Source organism: Zalophus californianus, chromosome 4 (genome assembly GCF_009762305.2).
Source record: "Zalophus californianus isolate mZalCal1 chromosome 4, mZalCal1.pri.v2, whole genome shotgun sequence".
NCBI lineage: Eukaryota > Metazoa > Chordata > Mammalia > Carnivora > Otariidae > Zalophus > Zalophus californianus.
In genome coordinates, this window is record NC_045598.1 from 188,172,499 (window position 1) to 188,191,804 (window position 19,306).

A 19,306-nucleotide genomic window follows, 5' to 3' on the forward strand; every position below is an offset into this window, starting at 1 on the left:
GCCCTGCCCAGAACCCCCAATACCTGCTCAAGTCAGCAGTCAGCAGGCTTGCGCTCACGGCCCCGGCCTGATGTGCGGCACAGAGCTGAACAGGCAGGAGCGCCAAGCCGTGTGTTTTGTGCAGACATGTCCTCTGTTCCACGCAGGGTCTCTTACCGATTCGAGCTGTGCCCCTGGCCTGACGTGTCACTGCTTTCAAGGAAGGAGACACTCATGCCTTCCCTGAATAAACAGAGAAACTGTAGCTACAAGAAGCTGAAGACCCAAAGAGGGGTCCCAAGGCTGGGCCCAGTGCAAGGAGCAACAAACGACATACATTCTGATCTTGCAAATCACATTATGTCACTGGGAAGAGGGCCTGGGAGTTAAACCCCAAATGGTGATCAACTCTTACAGCTTCCTCAGTCTCAGATTCTGAAACGTGAGGGCCTGGCCTGGGCCACAGCATCTCTCAGCCCAACCAGGGTGCCTGGCCTCCCACACAGGGGCTAGAATTAAAGTGTGTGGGCTACTCAGCAGGAGCAAGGGTAAATTACAAGCACTGCCTTCTGGGAGTAAGGACCACAGGCCACGGGCCACGTTTTGTGTGCAGACCTGGACGAGAGGCCCCTGCAGCCCCCATCCAGCCGCCAGCAGACACAGGTGAAGAGGACAGTAAAGGATTTTCTCGGGCTACAGAAGTGCCACCGCACAAAGAAAAGTACTTTACAAAAAAAAAAAAAAAGTAAAAACAACAGCAAGAGACAATTTGCCACAAGAGGTGAGTCTGGGAGCAGGAAAGGGGCCACATCATATCAGCTCTTAAACTGAAAAGATTAATGTCTGCATATCGCAACTGTTTGACAGAACCTGAAAAATGATGGGAAGCAGCGGTCTGGGGCAGGCTCTCCATGCTCGTCTGCACAACACACAAAAAAGGGGGGGGGTGAAACTTGAGAGCACGGAGGGCACATTCTGACCTCTTAGACCACTAACCACACCCAGCAGTCTCTGCTGGCCACGCGGTAATTAAGTACTTGAAACTCTGACGACTCTGAGTATGATCTGGGACCAGCAGTATGGGCATCACCTGGGAGCTGCGTTGTAGAATGCAGACTCCCTTCCCCCAGGTCCTGCATCAGGGGCACATGCAGCTCCTCACTGGTGGAGATCTTCTTCCTGGGGGGGATTCATTCAGTTTTCACAAGAACCCTGGGAGGTGGCTTCTGTACACCACTCCACCCCCCCCGCCCCGCTTTTACAGATGTGGCACTTGGAGCTTTAAGATGGCCTACTCAAGGTCTCACCCCAGGAGAGGGCAACGCAAGCACCTGAATCAGGTCCCGGTTTACCCCAGAGCCTGGTTAACTTCTTTAAGGACAAGTTTCAAATTTGAACACTGTATCAACTCCCCCACCCCTTCTGAAGGAAAATGTTCCTATGCCCCGCCTAGTGTCTAATTATAAATGTGTACAGATAAACGGTGAATAAACTCCTTATGCTTTTTTTCTTATACAACTTTAAACAAAAATGTGCAAATTAAAAACTTCATAATCAATAAATTTCAAATGCACCAGCATGTTTCTTTGCGAGGCATGATCCCAACTCAGTGGAAGGCAAAGGGTCCCGGGACTCCCTCTAATTCAGAACGCCAATGTCAGTCACCCCCACCCAGCCCCGTCATGCACCACTGTTATCTCGGGAACCCCTTGAGACCAGCTGGCAAGGAGCCCTTATCACGGCGTGGCCTTCCCTCGGCCATAACGTACTCTGTTATCAGAGCATGGCCAAGTCCGAGCTGCGCCACCCAGCGCCAAAACCACCCAGTCTCCTGGTGATTCAGACGAGCGTAAGGAACTTAGTCATGTTGAGATAATCAAAAAACGGAAAAGTGAAAACATTTTATGGCCGTGGAGAACCTGCATTTCGCTGGCCAGCAAGCAGTGTGAGGCTCTGTAAGCACCGAGCTGCACGCCTTCCCAGGGACCCAGGGGCTTAAGAAGCTAATTGGGTAGGTCATTCTCAAAGGGAACCAACTTCACTGCTCTCCCTGGGACACTCGTGAAGTTACTTATTTCTCTGCTGTGTTTTTTGTTTTTAAAGTTTCTGTGAAGATTATTTCTGAGCTGAGCTGAGCTCTTCTATTAATAAACCATCCTGGATCAGCCCATTTGTTGGAAGATGTGCCAAGAAGTGACAACTTCTAAGCAGAAATTGTATTACTCTTTAAGTAAAGCCATAACAACAAAAACAATAAGAAAAGGCAACATTTTGATATAAGCACTATCCCTGGTGGTTACTGATCAGTGACTATCATTCAGCAGGACCAGTGGCTCAGGCTGGACCTCGGCTGGATCTCACTGCCGCCATCACACACACCCCAGCCCTGCAAACATGCTCTTCCACGGGTCTCTACAGTCTCAGCAATCCGGGCTCCGGTCTGACGGCGGTGTGCGGCGCAGGTGCCATGTGTGCACAGGGCGGGGGGGCGGGGAGGGGGGGTTGCGGTGTGCGCGACGTGTGCCATAGTTCTGAGACGCTCTCGGCTCCCGTCTCTGAACCTGGCTGACCCCGCCCCCCCCAACACAGGAGAGCACAACACATGGAAGCAGTTTCTACAGATCTCAGGATGAAACACACAGCAACCGGCCGCTCTTTCCTCCCAGGCGATTTAGTATGTAACAACACGTTTGAATTTTACCTCATTGCACATCGTATGATCCAAACGCATCCCTGTAAACTTACCTTATCCCTCCCAATCGGAAGGGGCATTGCTGTGTAGAGATTCTTTCTTCCATCAAACACTGGTTTCCGATCCCCAAAGATCTGTGTTTTAAAGTGCTGGACCATATGTTCCACTATTTCCCTGAAATAGGACAGAATTCAAGCAAAATGTCAATAAAATCAGAGAAATGGCATGCAAGGACAACATTCTTCTAACACCGGTTTATGAGCCATTTTGTAAGACCTGTGGCTCCTTTTAGTGAGACGACTTCCAACGTCCTTCTCTAAAAACTCGAATCAGAACCTTCAGTGGGCTGATGCTCACACGGTCGGTCAAACACAGGAGAGCCTCCCCCACGCCAGACATCCTGCACCCTACATCCAGCAGACAATACATGCACCCAGAACTTCCTGGGGTTCCTGATCCCAAAGCTGGAGGATCGGACACCATGTGCTCTGCAGGCTGACTGCAGGATCTCCCACCAGAGCAGATACCACCCCTCCCTGGTCCACACTGGGTACTGGCTCGGCTGTGGCCTTGCTTTGGTTCACTGCCAAATCCAAAGATGTGACCCACGCCGAGGCTTTCCTGGGGTTTGTGTGACTGGCTTGGCCTCTTGTGCTCCTGGGATCTGCTGTAAGTATGCACCCTGGGTGCTGCTGCCCTTTCAGTCTGGGCTCCAGAACAAAGACCCTAAACTTGCCTCAAAGCCCAAGGGGCAGCCTGACCCAGCCGGGACGGTCAGGTGACCCGCAGGGCCATGAGCACGAAACAGGATCTGTTGTGATAGGCACTGAGATGCTGGTGCTGCGTGTTACCCGGGCATCACAGTGGCAGAAGTCCAACAAACACAAAGGAACCCTTCTGTTTCGGGGCTCCGTAGGCAGACTAGACCTGCACCCCCCCCAACCCCGGCTCGCCCACTGTGCCTGCCTGGCCACAGCTCAGCAGGGAGGCGTGCAGAAACACACTCTGAATGGCCAGAGACAGCTCAACTATCCTGCTGGCTCAAGGCTCAAGGCTCAAGGAAAAGCGATGCCCACCCACCCTCTCTGCAGGTTTGCTCCAAGAGAGCCCCACTTACCACCTCTGTCAGCATTTCAGGAGGTGGTTTTGAGGCCTTTTGATTTAACTCCGCAAGTACTTGACTCTTCTTACACACAATGCCTCATAACATACAGACAGGAAAGGCCGTGATACCGGCCTGGCCCCCCAAAGGTCCCTCGTAAGGGAAAAATGCAAAGGATTGAAAGCGAATGGACTGGGACAGGCTCCAAACCTCAGTCATTGTCAGCAGCTCATGGGATGTGGGAGCAGGGCAAGTGGGGCGAGGGGAGGGAGAAGACATCTGCGAGACGGCCCCCAGCAGGGCAGCTTGGTTCTAAGGATCTTTCTCTCTGGGCTAGAGCTTTGGTCATCCTTCAGGAAGCAAGAATTCATTCCCTTCCTTTGCCAGAATATGAGGACAGCTGGCCTACGAAGGCTTTCCTTATTCAAACTGGTTTGCCCAGTCGACCTTCAACTGTGCTCATCACGGCAGATGAGTCGCTAGGGAGGCAGGCAGTCCTGCCCAGACACCCAGTGCCTAAGACATCCCCGTGGCAAACAGAGCCTCTGGGCATCGTCTTCTCTGATGCTTCCACCGAGAACGCACCCGGCCTCTGACGCAGTGTGGGACATCACAGCGCGCCACCGGCCAGCAGCCACGGTGCCGCGTCTCCCGCGTCTCCACACGCTCCTCTGGGCCATCACCAGAGAGAGGCTGTCTCCAGACCGCCGCTCTCCAAGCTTCAGAGACCCCAGCTTCTCGGTCAAGGTGTCACTGTCCACTCAAGCTCCAGACAGCTCTATGGAGAGTTCCACCCACACCCAACGAGCAAGTCATCCAACTGAACACAAATGTATTCTGGGCAGAATCCTGAGGACCAGGACTCATCTCACAAACACGGACAAAGAAACAAAGTACAGCTGACCCCGGGACAGCGCAAGGGTGAGGGGCGCTGACCTCCACAGTCAGAACCCCACATACGACTTCTGACAGTCCCCAACCTTAACTACTGACCAACACCGGCATCCGAGCTGATTAACACACATTTTGTATATTGTACGTATTGTACGTTGTGTAGTCTTACAATAAAGTAAGCTAGAGAAAAGAAAACGTTATTAAGAAAATCACGAGGAAATGAAAATACGTTTACTTTCAGTACTGTATTTATTGAAAAAAAAAAATCCACATAAGTGGACATGTGCAGTTCAAGCCGTGTTGTTCAAGGGTCCATTGTATTAACAAACTGAGTCCAGCAACTCATGAAAAATGACACTGAGTCAATGTTGGGCAGATACCAGGAATGAAAGGTTGGACTTAACTTGACAAAAGTAACCAACACAAAACATAGTACAGACATCAAGTAAAATCTACAGCTGCAACACTTCTGGAAGAAAACACAGGAGAAAAATCTTTAATGACCCTTGGGATAGACAAAGATTTCTTAGAACACAAACAGTATGAACGGCAAAAATAAAATAATAAATTCGAAAACATTATCAAAACGAAAACTTTTACTCTTTAAAAGCTACGGTTACAAAAAAGACAAAACAAGACACCGGAAGTAAATATTCAAGAAACACACATATACATGTCTGACAGAGGACATGCATGCATAGGATGTTTTAAAAATTCTTGTAACTCAGTAAGAAAAACAAGGGAACTTTAAACAACGGGGAAAGGCTAAGAACAGACACATTGGAAAAGCTGCTACAGGAATGGCCAGTAAGCACACACAGACGTCCCTCGTTGGTCATTAGAACCATGAGGAGACCCCAGCACGCATGCACCGGCTCTGGCTAACATTACAAAGACTGCCCAGACCGGGTCGGCGAAGGCGGCAGGGACAACAGATACATCCGGCGCTGCCGTGAAGGTACAAGAGTACAGCCACTCTGTGGGGGAAGCTGGCCGTTTCTTAGAAAGGTCAATGTATATTCCCCACGTTATCTAGCGACATCCAGTAATTCCATAAGGGAAATGAAAACACACAACTACATCCACACCTGTGTGCAAATGTCTGTAATAGTCCCAAACCAGAAACAGCTTCATGTGTCTGTCAACTGGTGAACAGACCAACTAGGGCACAAGTTTACAACAGGACACTTATTCCGTTGTGTGGATTGCTCGTATGTGCAACACGGTGGCTGCATCCTAGAAATACGCTCAGAAGGAGGCCAGTACAAAACGGTACGCACTGCAGGATTCCATTTGTAGGAGACTCTCTCAAAGGCAAAAATGAATCCTTAACAGAAGGCTCATCAGTGGTTGCCTCCGGACAGGGGTGGGGATAGCTGCAAAGGGGCAGGAAGGAGCTTTGGAGGAGTGAGAATGTTCCGCACCTTAAGGTGGTTATTATACGTGTACACACGGGTTTTTTTTTTTTTTTAAGATTTTATTTATTTACTTGAGAGAGTGAGAAAGAGAGAGAGAGAGCACAAGAGGGAAGAGGGTCAGAGAGAGAAGCAGACTCCCCGCCGAGCAGGGAGCCCGATGCGGGACTCGATCCCAGGACTCCAGGATCATGACCTGAGCCGAAGGCAGTCGCTTAACCAACTGAGCCACCCAGGCGCCCCCACACGGTTTTTTTTTTTTAAAGCTCATTAACTATAAACTAAAAATGGATGCATTTTGTTGTATGTAATTATCTCAATAAATTTGATTTATATTTTAAAAATCAAATGTAAAAAAATTTTAAATTACAATTATCTCAAAGATGTAGGAAAAAGCATTTACTAAAATTCAACACCTATTCACAATTTTCTTTTTTTTTAAGTTAGCAAACTAGGAACAAGTGGAAATTGTCCTTCATCTGGTAGAGCTCTCCCTCCGAGATTCACAATAAAACAAAGATGCGGCTTTTGCAGCTTGTGTCCCAAGCCGGGCTGCAGACTACGGGCACCGCAGAAGGGTAAGAACGGGAGGGTTGTAAAGAGGAAAAACTGCCATTACTGGTGGACATTAGGGCGGTATTTGTTGAACACCCAGGCGAACCTGCGAAGTGCAGAGTCCTTGCCTTTCTACCTGCGTGATTCCAGGGCCAGTACATCGCGGATACTCCATAAATGCACACATTTCCCCCAGTACCAAATCTCTATTTGTTCATGTACTCACTCACTCACTCACTCACTCATCTGTTTGCGCTCTCAGGCAGGAGGTGAGGAAGGGGAGGAGCTTGTGGGCGAGGTCAATCATCAAAGAAACCCAGGAAGCCCAGTGTCATGCACGAGTGCAATGAGGGAAGGGACTGGTATCCGGTATTCGCAGCACTAAGCTGAAGCCCATGCCACTTGCCTCTAGGAACGCTTACTACCCTAAGTTAAATCCAACGGTTGGCATGACAGTTCCACTCACGTACCAAACAGTGGGCTCTTCTGTGGCAGGAGTCACGTCCTACGCACTCAGGTACGGTCAGCACCTGGCAAAATGTGGCACACAGCTGGGGCTCAGTAAATATTTGGTGAAAGAAGGAAGCCGTTCAATCACTGCAGGAAGGAGTCACCCGGACGTACTACAAGGCAGCCCTGCTCAGGCGACCAGTCATCCAGAACCCTGGCCACCGCAAGGATGGAGAGAAGACCCCAATTATCACCCATGTCCTGCTCCCATGCTTCAGTGGCTGACTCTTGTGGCAAGGAGGGTGCTGTCACCTTGTACGATCTTGTGCAAAACATAAATAGGGATCATACCACTTAATTTTTAAGACAGGATGCCCACTAATTGTAAAATACGGAGGTCCCTTCCCTTCATTAACACTGACCGGCTCCCTTTGGCCAGTAACTAGTTTTCCTTCCTTCCTGTTTCTTGGTCTCTCTCCATTTTAATAGTGGTGAAATAAAGTAACATAAAACTTGCCACTTCGGGGCAACCCTCTCAGGTCACCTCCCTCTTGGGGAGCTTTGTACTATTGTGCAATATTGCTCAATAAACTTTGCTGCCCACACAAAAAAACAAAACAACAACAAAAAACCCCCTCAAAAAACAACTTGCAATTTCACTCACTGTTACATGCTCAGCGGCATGAGGTACATTCACACCGCTGTGCAACCATCACCACGGCCCATCTCCAGGACTTTGATTCCTCAGGGGCAGGGCTGCACCCATTAAACACGAGCCCCAGGGACCTGACTTGACTAGCTGCTCCTTAGCAACTGCTGGGAGACTTCTGACAGCAACTACCTGGGGACGTGTGACTTGCTGGGTCTCTGTGTTTAGTTCTTCCTTCTTACCATGTTTGATCCTGGACCACACGAGTTTGGCTCCCAGGACAAACACCTTTACTAAACATGAACTCCAGGCTACGCTCCTGACTTCACTCAAAAGGCAACAGCGCCCAAAGACTATCAGTGTTCACTCTGCAGACCCCTTCTGGACTCGTCTCTTACAGAATGGTGCTTGTATTAAAGTGTGTGCCGGGCGGGTCACACGCACAACGCACTCAGCCCCCACAGAGCCTCGGAGGACGCAGAGACGTGCAAACACGTGCTACTAAGGGGCAGCAGCAAGATGCAAAACCACCTGGCAGTAACCAGAACACGTTTGCTAATCCAAACAGGCTGGCCCGCTCCCTATTTGCTTTGTTTACCCTTTTGCCATAATTCTGGGCAGGTTTTCTCTTTTAAAAAGAAGGTAGTCTTGGGGCGCCTGGGTGGCTCAGTCAGTTAAGTTTCCGAGTCTTGATTTAGGCTCAGGTCACGATCTCAGGGTCGTGAGAATGAGCCCCATGCTCAGTGAGGAGCCTGCTTAAAATTCTCTCTCTCCCTCTGCGTGCTCTCTCTCCGCCTCTGAACAAACAAATAAATAAAATGCATCTTTTAATTCCTAACCACACAGGTTTTGCATCACTACATCTTCACTGTCAATTTCAGATACAGATAATGCCGAAAGTCTGCCTAGACCACCTCCTCATCTCTACCTCTTCTCAGAAGGGATTTGATCATTTTCAAATCTATGCATTTACAAAAATACATAGGTACATAAAAAGAAATACAATGTATTATGCTTTTTCAAACATATGGCATCAAACCCATGGTTCTGGAGCTTGCTGTTTTCCCTCTAGATTTCTCTGAGACCATCCCTTGTCACTAGATACAAAGTGGCCATCAAGTCTAGAAAGAGAGATATTATTGTATCATGTGCCATAAGGCATATTAACAAACCACTTATGACCTAGTTGTCTGTTTCCAGACTTGATGTTCACACTGGAAGCTCCCTTTCACTGTTGTCTACAGTTGCATTGCACTGCACAGAATGTGGACTTAACCATCCCTCCTGATTGACATGGGGATGGTTTCTTTTTTCCCATCACAATGTTACACATCCTTGTACATCTCTCTTTGGGATAAATACTTAAAAGAAAAGGATATACATACTTTTTTAATTTTAACCTATTCACTCTTCCAAAACGCCTTGACCAATGGACAGTCCCTCTCGTGGGCAGTGCCCAAACAACACAGCCATGCTGCACCACCCCACCCTCCCGCCACACCCGCGCGCACAGTGATCACTTCTGCAGTGTTCTCCTAGGGCCACGTGACAGAGCTCGAGAGGAACAAGAAGGCAAAGACAGTCAAAAGACACGGAGCACGCCTTCTTTTTGCAGGCCATCCTGCGCGCTGAGCAGAGTGCTACTAATTTTGACCCAATGCGAAGGTTTCCTAGTGCCGGTGGCAAGGCCCACACAACCTAGACCAGCGCTGTGCTCTGGCTCCTCTGTGGGACCATCTCTGTACCCACAATGATAGTGGAAGCATCTGGAGAAGAGGTACCTTGCCTTCTACTGAATCCCTCCTACAGCAGCCATTCGGTGAACAGTGATGGATGGTATGGCCAGCGATGGAGGGTTCACGAGGCGAGAACGCACGGTGACACATCATACAGCATATGGATGGCAGTTTTCACTCAGCTTTGCACAAAGCTTCAGGGTTGAACTTATTAAACATCTACTACGTGCCCTGCACAAGGCTGGGGGAACTCAGAATTAAGACACTGTCCTTGCTGTAACAGAGATTGTCGTGTGGAAGGAGAACTAGGTAAGGAGATGGGATGTTAAGGACTGTCGCGCCAGTCACTCCCAGGGGACAGAACACAGCCCCCCTCCAGCGGCGCAGGCTCCGAGTACTATCAGTTGCTGCCACCAGCACTCTTCCCCACTAGGGCCATGACCCGTGTCTCTCTTGCCCACACTGCACCCCCAGTGGCACCTACCTCATGAGTGGAGGTTTCATAAATGTGGCTGGTCATGCTGCTAGCAAAGTTGGAAGAGGGAGGGACTAAGCGAATGTGCTAGCACGTGGGTTTGGGTAACAGGGAAACTTTACTTCCAACATTTTTTCTACGCTATTTTGATGGATAACAATTCTGAGACTGGACCTTTGCCAAAGTCCATCAGGAGTCATAGTAAAATAAAGAATCCTGAAGGCTCACACATTTAACTAGGCCGCAATTCTCAGGTTGGCTCAAAACCCAGGGGAGAAGCATGGCATGCTAGTAAGTGGGCTGGCCTTGGCCACAAAAATGCAGCTCCAACCCCATCTTTATTACTTACTGTTTGACTTGAGGGAATTTCCAAACACTGGGTAACTTGAGAACCTTGTCGATGTAACTACAACAAGGATGTGGCAGTACAGTCAGGTAAAGACATCAAATTTTAATCACCAGCAGTCTTTTTCTGTTGCCAGATGACAAAGCCTCAGTCATGTCTCCTTCATGGGGAAAAAAATAACAACAACAACAAAAAACCCTCATCTTGTATAACGGGGTTGAGGGCGTAATAAGAGCCCGATTGCCATCATACCAATAAAAAGCCCAGAAAATGTGCATGCTTCTCCGTGCCTTCATCCTCTAAGAGTATACTGAAATCAGTTCCACACAGGTGTTTGCCTCAGGGAAACTCAGCAACAAACAAGGCCATTCATGGACAGTCTCAAAGCGTTTCAGACTGGAAGGTCTTCAGTAAAGAAAGCTGCTGAAACCAGTTGTGCCCAAAGTTTTTCTTCAGAAACACGTGTTTTTTAGTAAGCACATATTTTAAAGGTTGTCATATAACTGTCAAGTGCTGTCTCTTTGGAGCCATACCTTTTTGGGATAAATACTTAGTGGTGCAATGGTGGATCAAAGGGCATATACTATTTTTATTGTAATATTACACCAAATCACCCTCTAAAGAGCGTGGACTGGGACGCTGGACTGGCTCAGTTGGTAGAGCATGCAACTCTCAAACTCAGGATTATGAATTCAAGCCCTACACTGGACATGGAGCCAACCTAAAAAAATTAAAAATAAAGAGCCTGGACCGATGTATATTGGGCAAATCCAGTTGCTTAGTTTTGTTTTGTTTTTTTTTTTAGAAGCTTTTTTTTAAAATCTAAATTCAATTAGCCAATAGACAGTATATTAGTTTCAGATATAGTGTTCAATGGTTCATTAGTTGCATATAACATCCAGTGCTCATCACATGACATACCCTCCTTAATGCCCATCACCCCGTTACCCCATCCCACCAACCTCCAACCCACCAGCAACCCTCAGTTTGTTTCCCAGAGTCAAGAGTCTTCATGGTTTGGTCTCCCTCTCTGATTTCTTCCCATATTCAGTTTTCTCTCCCTTCCTCCACACTATTCCTTACGTTCCACATATGAGTGAAACCATATAATTTGTCTTTCTCTGACTGACTTATTTCGCTTAGCATAATCCCCTCCAGTTCCATCCATGTCGATGTAAATGGTAGGTATTCATCCTTTCTGATGGCTGAGTAATATTCCATTGTATATATGGACCACATCTTCTTTATCCATTCATCTGTTGATGGACATCTGGGCTCTTTCCACAGTTTGGCTATTGTGGACATTGCTGCTATGAGCATTGGGGTGCAGGTGTCCCTTTGTTTCACTACATCTGTATCTGTAGGGTAAATACCCAGTCCAACTGTTTAGTTTTATAGATAAGGGAACTGAATCCCCAAACATTTTTTCTCTTAAAAAGATTGTAATCAGGAAAAAACAATATTATAGCAAAGAGCACTTCATAAGGCACCAGCACAAACTGGGCAACCAATGTGAGTTCTCAAACTGCAACTGAGAATTCTATTTCTGACCCATGACAAAGTAATCAGTATTGGACTTACCCTTCCACCTTAACCACAAAACTAGAGAAAATATGCGACGGCTATTTTTGGCAAAATGAAAAACAGGCAGCTTAAGACTGTGATTACTGAGGCAAGGGAAACACATGAGGTAAGCCGCACATCCACTCGGCCAGGGGGCAGTTTCCGAACCACAACACGGGGGAAGGACCACCAGACAGCAGCAGTCCTGTCGCACTGAGGAGATGGGGAGCAGAGTCTGGGTCTGCAGAAGAGGTAGGAGTTTGTGGGGCAAGGTACCAGAGAAGACAGCAAAAGCCAGCCTCCCTCGATGTAATGTACATAATGTTCAACAACAACAACAATTTACTATGTGTGTAAATAAGCAAAAGGGTGGCATGAGTAATCTAAGGGAAAACCTGTCGATAGGAACAGATCCTGAAATGAGCCCTATGTTGTAATTAGCAGACAAGGGCTGCTATAACACATATGCTGTTACTGTAGGTACACTCAAGGTCATTAAGAGAAAGACGGGGACAATGAGTGAACAGCTGGGGAGTCTCAGCAGAGAAACCATGAAAAAGAACCAAATGCAAAATCTAGAACTGAAAAGTGCAGTATCTAAATGAAAAACAATTATTAGACGATTACCACAGAAGATTGGATACGACAAAAAAAAAAAAAGTGGAGGGGGTAAAGTGATCTTGAAGACAGATCCATAAGGATAATCCAAACTGAAGAAAGAGAGGAAAAAGACTTTTTAAAAAATCACAGGCTCAGTGACCTGAAGACAATATAAAAATGGCCTAACAAACACACAATTGCAATCCCATAAAGGAGAAAATGGGGCAGAAAAAATATTTTAAGAAATGACAGCCAGCATTTCACCCAAATTTCATGAAAGATAGTCAGCATACAAATCCAGAAAAACTCTAGTGAACACCAAGAAGGAAAAAGACAAAGAAAATCACACTTAGGTACGTCAGAGGCAAACTCCTGAAAAGCGAAATTAAAACAGAAAATATTCACAGGAAAAAAATGACAAATTACATACAGGTTAAGTACAATAAGAAAGTAAACTGAAAATTCATCAGAAATGATGATGATTAAAAGGTAATATAATGACAACTTTCAAGTGTTGGGGGGAAAATGTAAATTTAGAATTCTATATCCAGCAAAAAATCTTTCAAAAATAGGAAGGAAATAAACACATTTGTAGATTTCAAAAAGGTGCTAGAAGAATTCATCATGGGCACACGTGAACAACAAGAAAGGCTGAAGGATATTCTTCAGGCTGAAAGGAAATGATGCCAGGTGAGAACACTCATCAGCAGAGAACTAGGCATGGTTCATATATGGGTAAACAGACCGTTTTCTTAATTTCCTTCAACTAACAGCATCGTACCATGGAATTTATAATGTATACAGAAGTAAAATACATGACAACAATAGACAGATGGGTAAAGAGAATTACACTACTATAAAATTCTTACATTTTATATGAAGTTACAGTATTAATGCTAAGTAGACTGGTAAATCAAAGATGCATAGTGAAATTTGTAAAGCAATCACTTAAAAAGCAAAAAGAGGTAAAGTTACAAACTAGAAGAGGGAATAAATAGAATAAAGAATGTTTGATGAGCCCAAAAGGGGAAGGGAAAAGAGAAATAAGAATAAAAAAACAGATACAGAAATTTTAAAAAAGAGCGAGATGGTAGACTTCAACCACAGATAATTAAATTTACATTATATTTAAGCAAATCTAACACACCCATTAAAATCCAGAAATAAAGTAAGTCCCTGTGATATCTACAATGGACATACTTGAAACACACACACACACACACACAGGTTGAGAACACAGGATATGTACAAAGATACATATCAGCTAAACAGTAAGCCTAAGAATGGTTGAGACTGTATTAATAATCAGGCAGAAGAGGCTTTTTAAACAAGGAGAGTTACAAAATATGGAGAATACTTCCTAGTGATGAAGATCTTGGTCAGTTTATCATGGAAGACAAAAAATTATAAATGTGTGTATCTAGTAACAGAGCTTTGAAACACATGAAATAAAAACAGTACTAAAGGGAGAAATAGACAAATCCACATCACAGTAGGACAAAAACAATGAGAATGGGTATAAAGGATTGGAACAATACTATCAACCAACTCCATCTACTATTCATAAATCTCCATCCCCACCAAAACCAGGATACACACTCAAGTGTCTCAATAACACTTAACAAGATAAATCACAGGCTTAGCCATAAAATAAGTTCCAATAGATTTCAGAAGACTGAAATCTTACAGAGTATGTTCTCTAATCATGAAGGAATTAAATTAGCAATCAATGACAACAGGGTATCAAAAAAAAAAAAAAACCCAAAACCCCAAAGAGTTAAAATTTGAACACATTTCTAAAAACAAATAAAAAAAAACATGAGTTAAAGAAGAATACACAGGGAAAATGAGAAAATATTTTGAATGAAAATTAAAATGTATCAAAACCTGTGGGCTGTAGCTAAAACCAGGCTCAGAGGGAAATCTGCAACCTTAAACAAAAGGACTGGAGAAGAAGGAAGGTTTAAATTTGATGATCTAACCTCGAAATGAATAGGGTAAGAAAGATCAGAGAAAAGAAAACGGATGGGGGGCATCAACCAAAGAGAAAAATCAGCAAAGTAAAATGCCGTTTCTATGAAAAGAAGAATATAATTGACAAACCCCTAGCGAAGCAGATGAAGGCACAGAGAGAAGACACAAACAGGGCCTGCTCTACAGGTCCCACAGACGTTAAAGGGACGCTGTGAACAGTTTTTAGCAAGTCAACTCAACCACGTAGATGAAACAGACTCCTCGAAAGACGCAAACTATCAAACTGACACAAAAAGAGAAAATTCTGAACAGCCCGATCTCTGATAAAGAAATTAAATAGTATGAAGAAAACTCTAGGTCCACGTGATTTCAATGACACATTTAGTCACACATTTAAGAAAGAAATCATACCACTCTTTCACTTTCCTCTTCCAGCATCCGGAGGAGGACAGAGCACCTCCCGGCGTGCGTCACAATGTCACATACCCCTGCTATCAAACCCTGAGAAGTACAGATCAATGTCTCTCGGAAGTAGAGACACAAAAATTGACAACAAAATGCTAATAAATTAAATCTGGCAATATAGAAAATAACTGATCATGACTAAAGATGTGAGTAAAATAATACCTCATGACTCAGAAATTCAAGCTAATTTAACATAAAAAAAAATCAATGCAATACATCTCATTAATAGGAGGTGGGAAGGGGCGTCTGTGGGGCTAAGTCAGTTGAGAATCCGACTCTTGGTTTCGGCTCAGGTCATGATCTCAGGGTTGTGAGATCAAGCCCTGCATCAGGCTCTGCACGCAGCACAGAGTCTGCTTGAGACTCTGTCTCCCTCTGCCCCCCCACCCTCCCTCAAATAAATAAATAAATCTTTAAAAATAAAACAGGACGTGGGGAAAAAAAAGAAGAAAAACTACATGATCACCCCAACAGATGCAGAGAAAGCATTTGACAGAACCCAACACCTAATAGTGAGGATACTTCTCAGCAAATTAGGAGAGAACTCCCTCAGCCTGACAGAGTCTCCAAGAAAATCCTACAACTAACAGAATATTTTATAGGCGAAGAAATGAATGATTCCCCCATAAGAGTGGAAACAAGGCAAGGATGTCTGTTTTCACCACGTATATTCAACATTATGTATACTGGATTTCTAAGCCACTGCAAGAAAGAAAGAAAAGAAAGAAAAGAGAAAAGAAAAGAGAAAAAGAAAAGAAAAGAAAAGAAAAGAAGGAAAGAAAGAAAGAAAGAAAGAAAGAAAGAAAGAAAGAAAGAAAGAAAGAAAGAAAGAAAGAAAGAAAGAAAGAAAATGCATTAGAAACTGGAAAGAAATAAAACGATCTTTGTTAAAAAATGAAAAACTCTTCAACATTTTAAAGTGCACAACTAAATGGTTTTAGTTTATTCACAGGGTTGTCCCCCTCAGAGCACCACAGTCTAAGTTTAAAACATTTGCCATGACTCCAAAAAGAAACCCCACACTTGTTAGCAGTCATTCCCTCCTGAAAAACTTCCCCCCGGACAACGAAATTTTAAAATACAATTTATAATAACATCAAAGAACACAACATACTTAAGAGTAAATAAAATGAAAAACCTGTGTTGAAAAGTATGAATAAGTTCTGCAAGAAATTAAAGTAGACCTAATCAAGGGGGAGAGCAGTAATGTGTTTGGACCAGAAGGTTCAACAGTGTCCACTTTCCCCAAATTGATCTGTAGTTTCAAAGCCACTGCAATAAAACATTCCGGGGGACTTTCTGGTAGCAATGAAAATCAACTGCTTCACCCTTGCCCCCAAAGGTGCCCAGGTAAATCAATGGGGAAAGAAAAGTCTTCTCAACAGACCCTTACCTCCCACCACACACATACATTAATCCAAGATGGACCACAGGCTTAAATAAATCTAGAGGCCTGGGATACTTGGGTGGCCCGCTGGGCTAAGCCACCAACTCTTGGTTTTGGCTCAGGTCATGATCTCCAAGTTCCATGTTGGGCCCTGAGCTCAACTCCGAGTCTGCTTGAGATTCTGTCTCTGCTCCTCCCCGCCGCCTGTGCACACTCTTGCACACTCGCGCTCTCTCCCCAATAAATAAATAAATAAAATCTTAAAAAAAAAAAAAATATATATATATATATATATAGGCCCAAACTCTAATTCTGCTTAAAAAAAATACCTGTACCCTTCAGATAGACGAAGATTTCCTGAAGCGAACACACAATATGATAATCATTTTCAAAATTTTATAGATTGGATGTCAACAAAATTATAAAAATCTGCTCATTAAGAGACACCACTTAGAAAGTGAAATGGCAAGCCTCAAACCAGGTGAAAACATGCTCAATATAGACTTGCACCTCAAATACATCACAAACTCCCACAAATCAGTGACAAAAGACAAGACAGAGAAGAGGCTTCAACAGACACTTTATTAGGAATACTATGAGGGAGCACCTGGGGGGGCTCAGTCGGTGGGCGTCTGCCTTCGGCTCAGGTCATGATCCCGGGGTCCTGGGATCGAGCCTCGTGTCGGGCTCCCTGCTCGGTGGGGAGTGTGCTTCTCCCTCTGCCCCCCCCCCCCCCCCGAGCCCCCAGCTCATGGTCTCTCTCTCTCTCTCTCAAATAAATAAGCATCTTTAAAAAAAAAAAAAAAGAAATACTATGTGACATGATACTACGTGATGTGTAAATATAATGGAATTACAGATATGAGCATATGAAAAGGTGCTCCACTTTCTAGCTACCAGGACATGAAAATTAAAACCACAAAGAGAAACCGCGAGACACCACTGAAGCAGCAAAAATCCCACAGACTGACCCTCCCACGTGCTGAGAAGGACGTGGGACACCCAGAGCCTCACACCTCGGACAGGACAATGAGTCAGCAGCCACTCTGGACAACGACCTCGAGGTTTCTCGGGCAGCTAAACCTGTACCTCCCCTATGATCCAGCAATTTCACTTCTGAGTTTGTATCCAAGAGAAATGAAAATGTATGTCCACAAAAAAAGACTTGAACAGCTATGTTCACGGCAGCTTTGTTCATGATGGCAAAGCCCAGACAGCCCAAGCATCCAACAAGAATAAGAATAAATTATGAAATATTCATATCATGAAACATTCCTCAGCAATAAAAATAAGAAGCTATTAATACGACGATACCAGTCAATCTCAAAAACGTCATGCTGAGTCGAAGGAGCAGGTGGGGGGAGACTGTCTCACAGACTGTACGACTCCTCTGTGTCCCAGCCTCCCAGCCCCCCTCCCCCAGCAGGGAACAAATCACCGCTGGCACAGGCCAGAGCACCGGCCTTAGGGCTGGGACTGATGAAAAGGCATGAGGCAGCGTTCTGAGCTGATGGGCGTGCACACATATTTGTCCAAACTCATGGAGCTACCCACTTAACAACTGTATCAAGATACAACGAAATACGCAAAACATTTTTCAAAAAGTAACTACAACAGAAACCCCCAGGGAAGGACCTGCTGGGAATGGAAGGGTTGATTAGTTTAAAGTGGCGGGTTTGTGTGCATAGATTATCCACATAAATCAATCAAGATCAATAAAGGATGAAACGACAGAATACCTGTTAACTCTCCTCGGGCATTTCTCTGGCTTGATATCCAATTCATAATGATAGATGTCAATTTTTGGAATGTCCATTTCAAAGAAGTTGGCCTGTAACTTGATTGTTCTCCCGGAGGTCCCGAAGTCGGGTCTAGGCGGAGGCTTGAAGGCATATCCTTGGATGGGTGGCGGCGGCGGCGCGGGAGGTGCGAGCACTAGAACGGCCAAGAGAACGCCCGTTACACGGGGAAACTGCGGCTCTCCTGGAGCACACTCGTGTGCCTCCTCCCGTGTGTGGCCCGCCCTTCCCAGCTCCCGTGGACCCTCGCTGTCACACGCCCCCCTCCCTGTGCTCCCACGTTTCCACGGGAAACCTGAATCCCATGCCCCTACCCCTCTCCAGGTCTGCGTCATCACAGAGACCGCCCCCCCCAACTGCCAGGCTCAAGGGACCCTCTGTCCCTCGGGGGCATGTGACGCAGCACCATGCCCTCCTTTTTCCAATTGTTCCTTCCTTGGTCCTCTCCTTGCTCTGCCCAGATCCTGCAAGTGTTGGATGCTCTCTACCCAGCCCCCTTCGTCTGTTACACAAGCTCACAGACAGTTGAAACTGCATGCCCAATTAAACTGCTTTCCCCCCAGGACATGCCTCCATCCATGAGGCTGTGGTCTCCCCAATACCAAGACCCTTGTCACCCAATCCTCACAGCCAACTGCACAACAGTCCTCATTTTACCAGCTTCCTCTCAAATTCATGCTTTCCTATCCATCCCTCCCCACCCCAGCTCGGATCCCCATTTCACCCAGGACAGGGAGTGAGGGAAGCCTCCTAACGGGGTCTTGACTTCCAGGCACCCCCACCCCCACTGACCCACTTTCTACACTCCAGGCCAGAGTGTCTGATCTCACCCTGCCCACATACTTCCGTGGCTGCCCACCACCCGGCTCCAACAATCAGCCTTCAGGTGTGCACGATCTGGCCTCAGCCTTGTCTTCTGCCACTCCAATCCCGAGGACCAGCCTTCACTTGTCACAGCCCCTTACTTCTGTCTCTAGCTTGCTCTATTCACATTTCCAGGACAAATTTGCTACACTGTGCGGTAATCCCGTTTGGCTGTCTCCCCAGCTGGACCTGAGCAACTTCAGGAAGATCTGCCTGCCCTAGGGTCTAAGAGCGCCCGATGCACAAGAAGCCTACAAACATCTGGTCAATCTCTTTCCATTTATAACTGTGGAAGCTGAGGCTCAGACACGTAAGGAAAGGCTGCCGAAGTCACTCAGAAAGAGTCCTTTACTCTTTGAGG

The 19,306-nt window shown here is 45.8% G+C and overlaps 1 protein-coding gene across 4 annotated transcripts in view; it reads right to left on the reverse strand.

Annotated features, from left to right (window-relative positions):
* Positions 1 to 19,306, reverse strand: part of AGO2 (argonaute RISC catalytic component 2) — a 109,349-nt gene that overhangs the window by 40,623 nt on the left and 49,420 nt on the right. For all 4 annotated transcript variants that reach the window (XM_027598832.2, XM_027598826.2, XM_027598840.2 and 1 more), the window contains 2 exons: positions 18,022 to 18,217; positions 2,725 to 2,845 (listed from right to left, as the gene is read on the reverse strand). In XM_027598832.2, the coding sequence (XP_027454633.1) occupies positions 2,725 to 2,845; positions 18,022 to 18,217 (317 nt within the window). The remainder of the gene's footprint in view (positions 1 to 2,724; positions 2,846 to 18,021; positions 18,218 to 19,306) is intronic.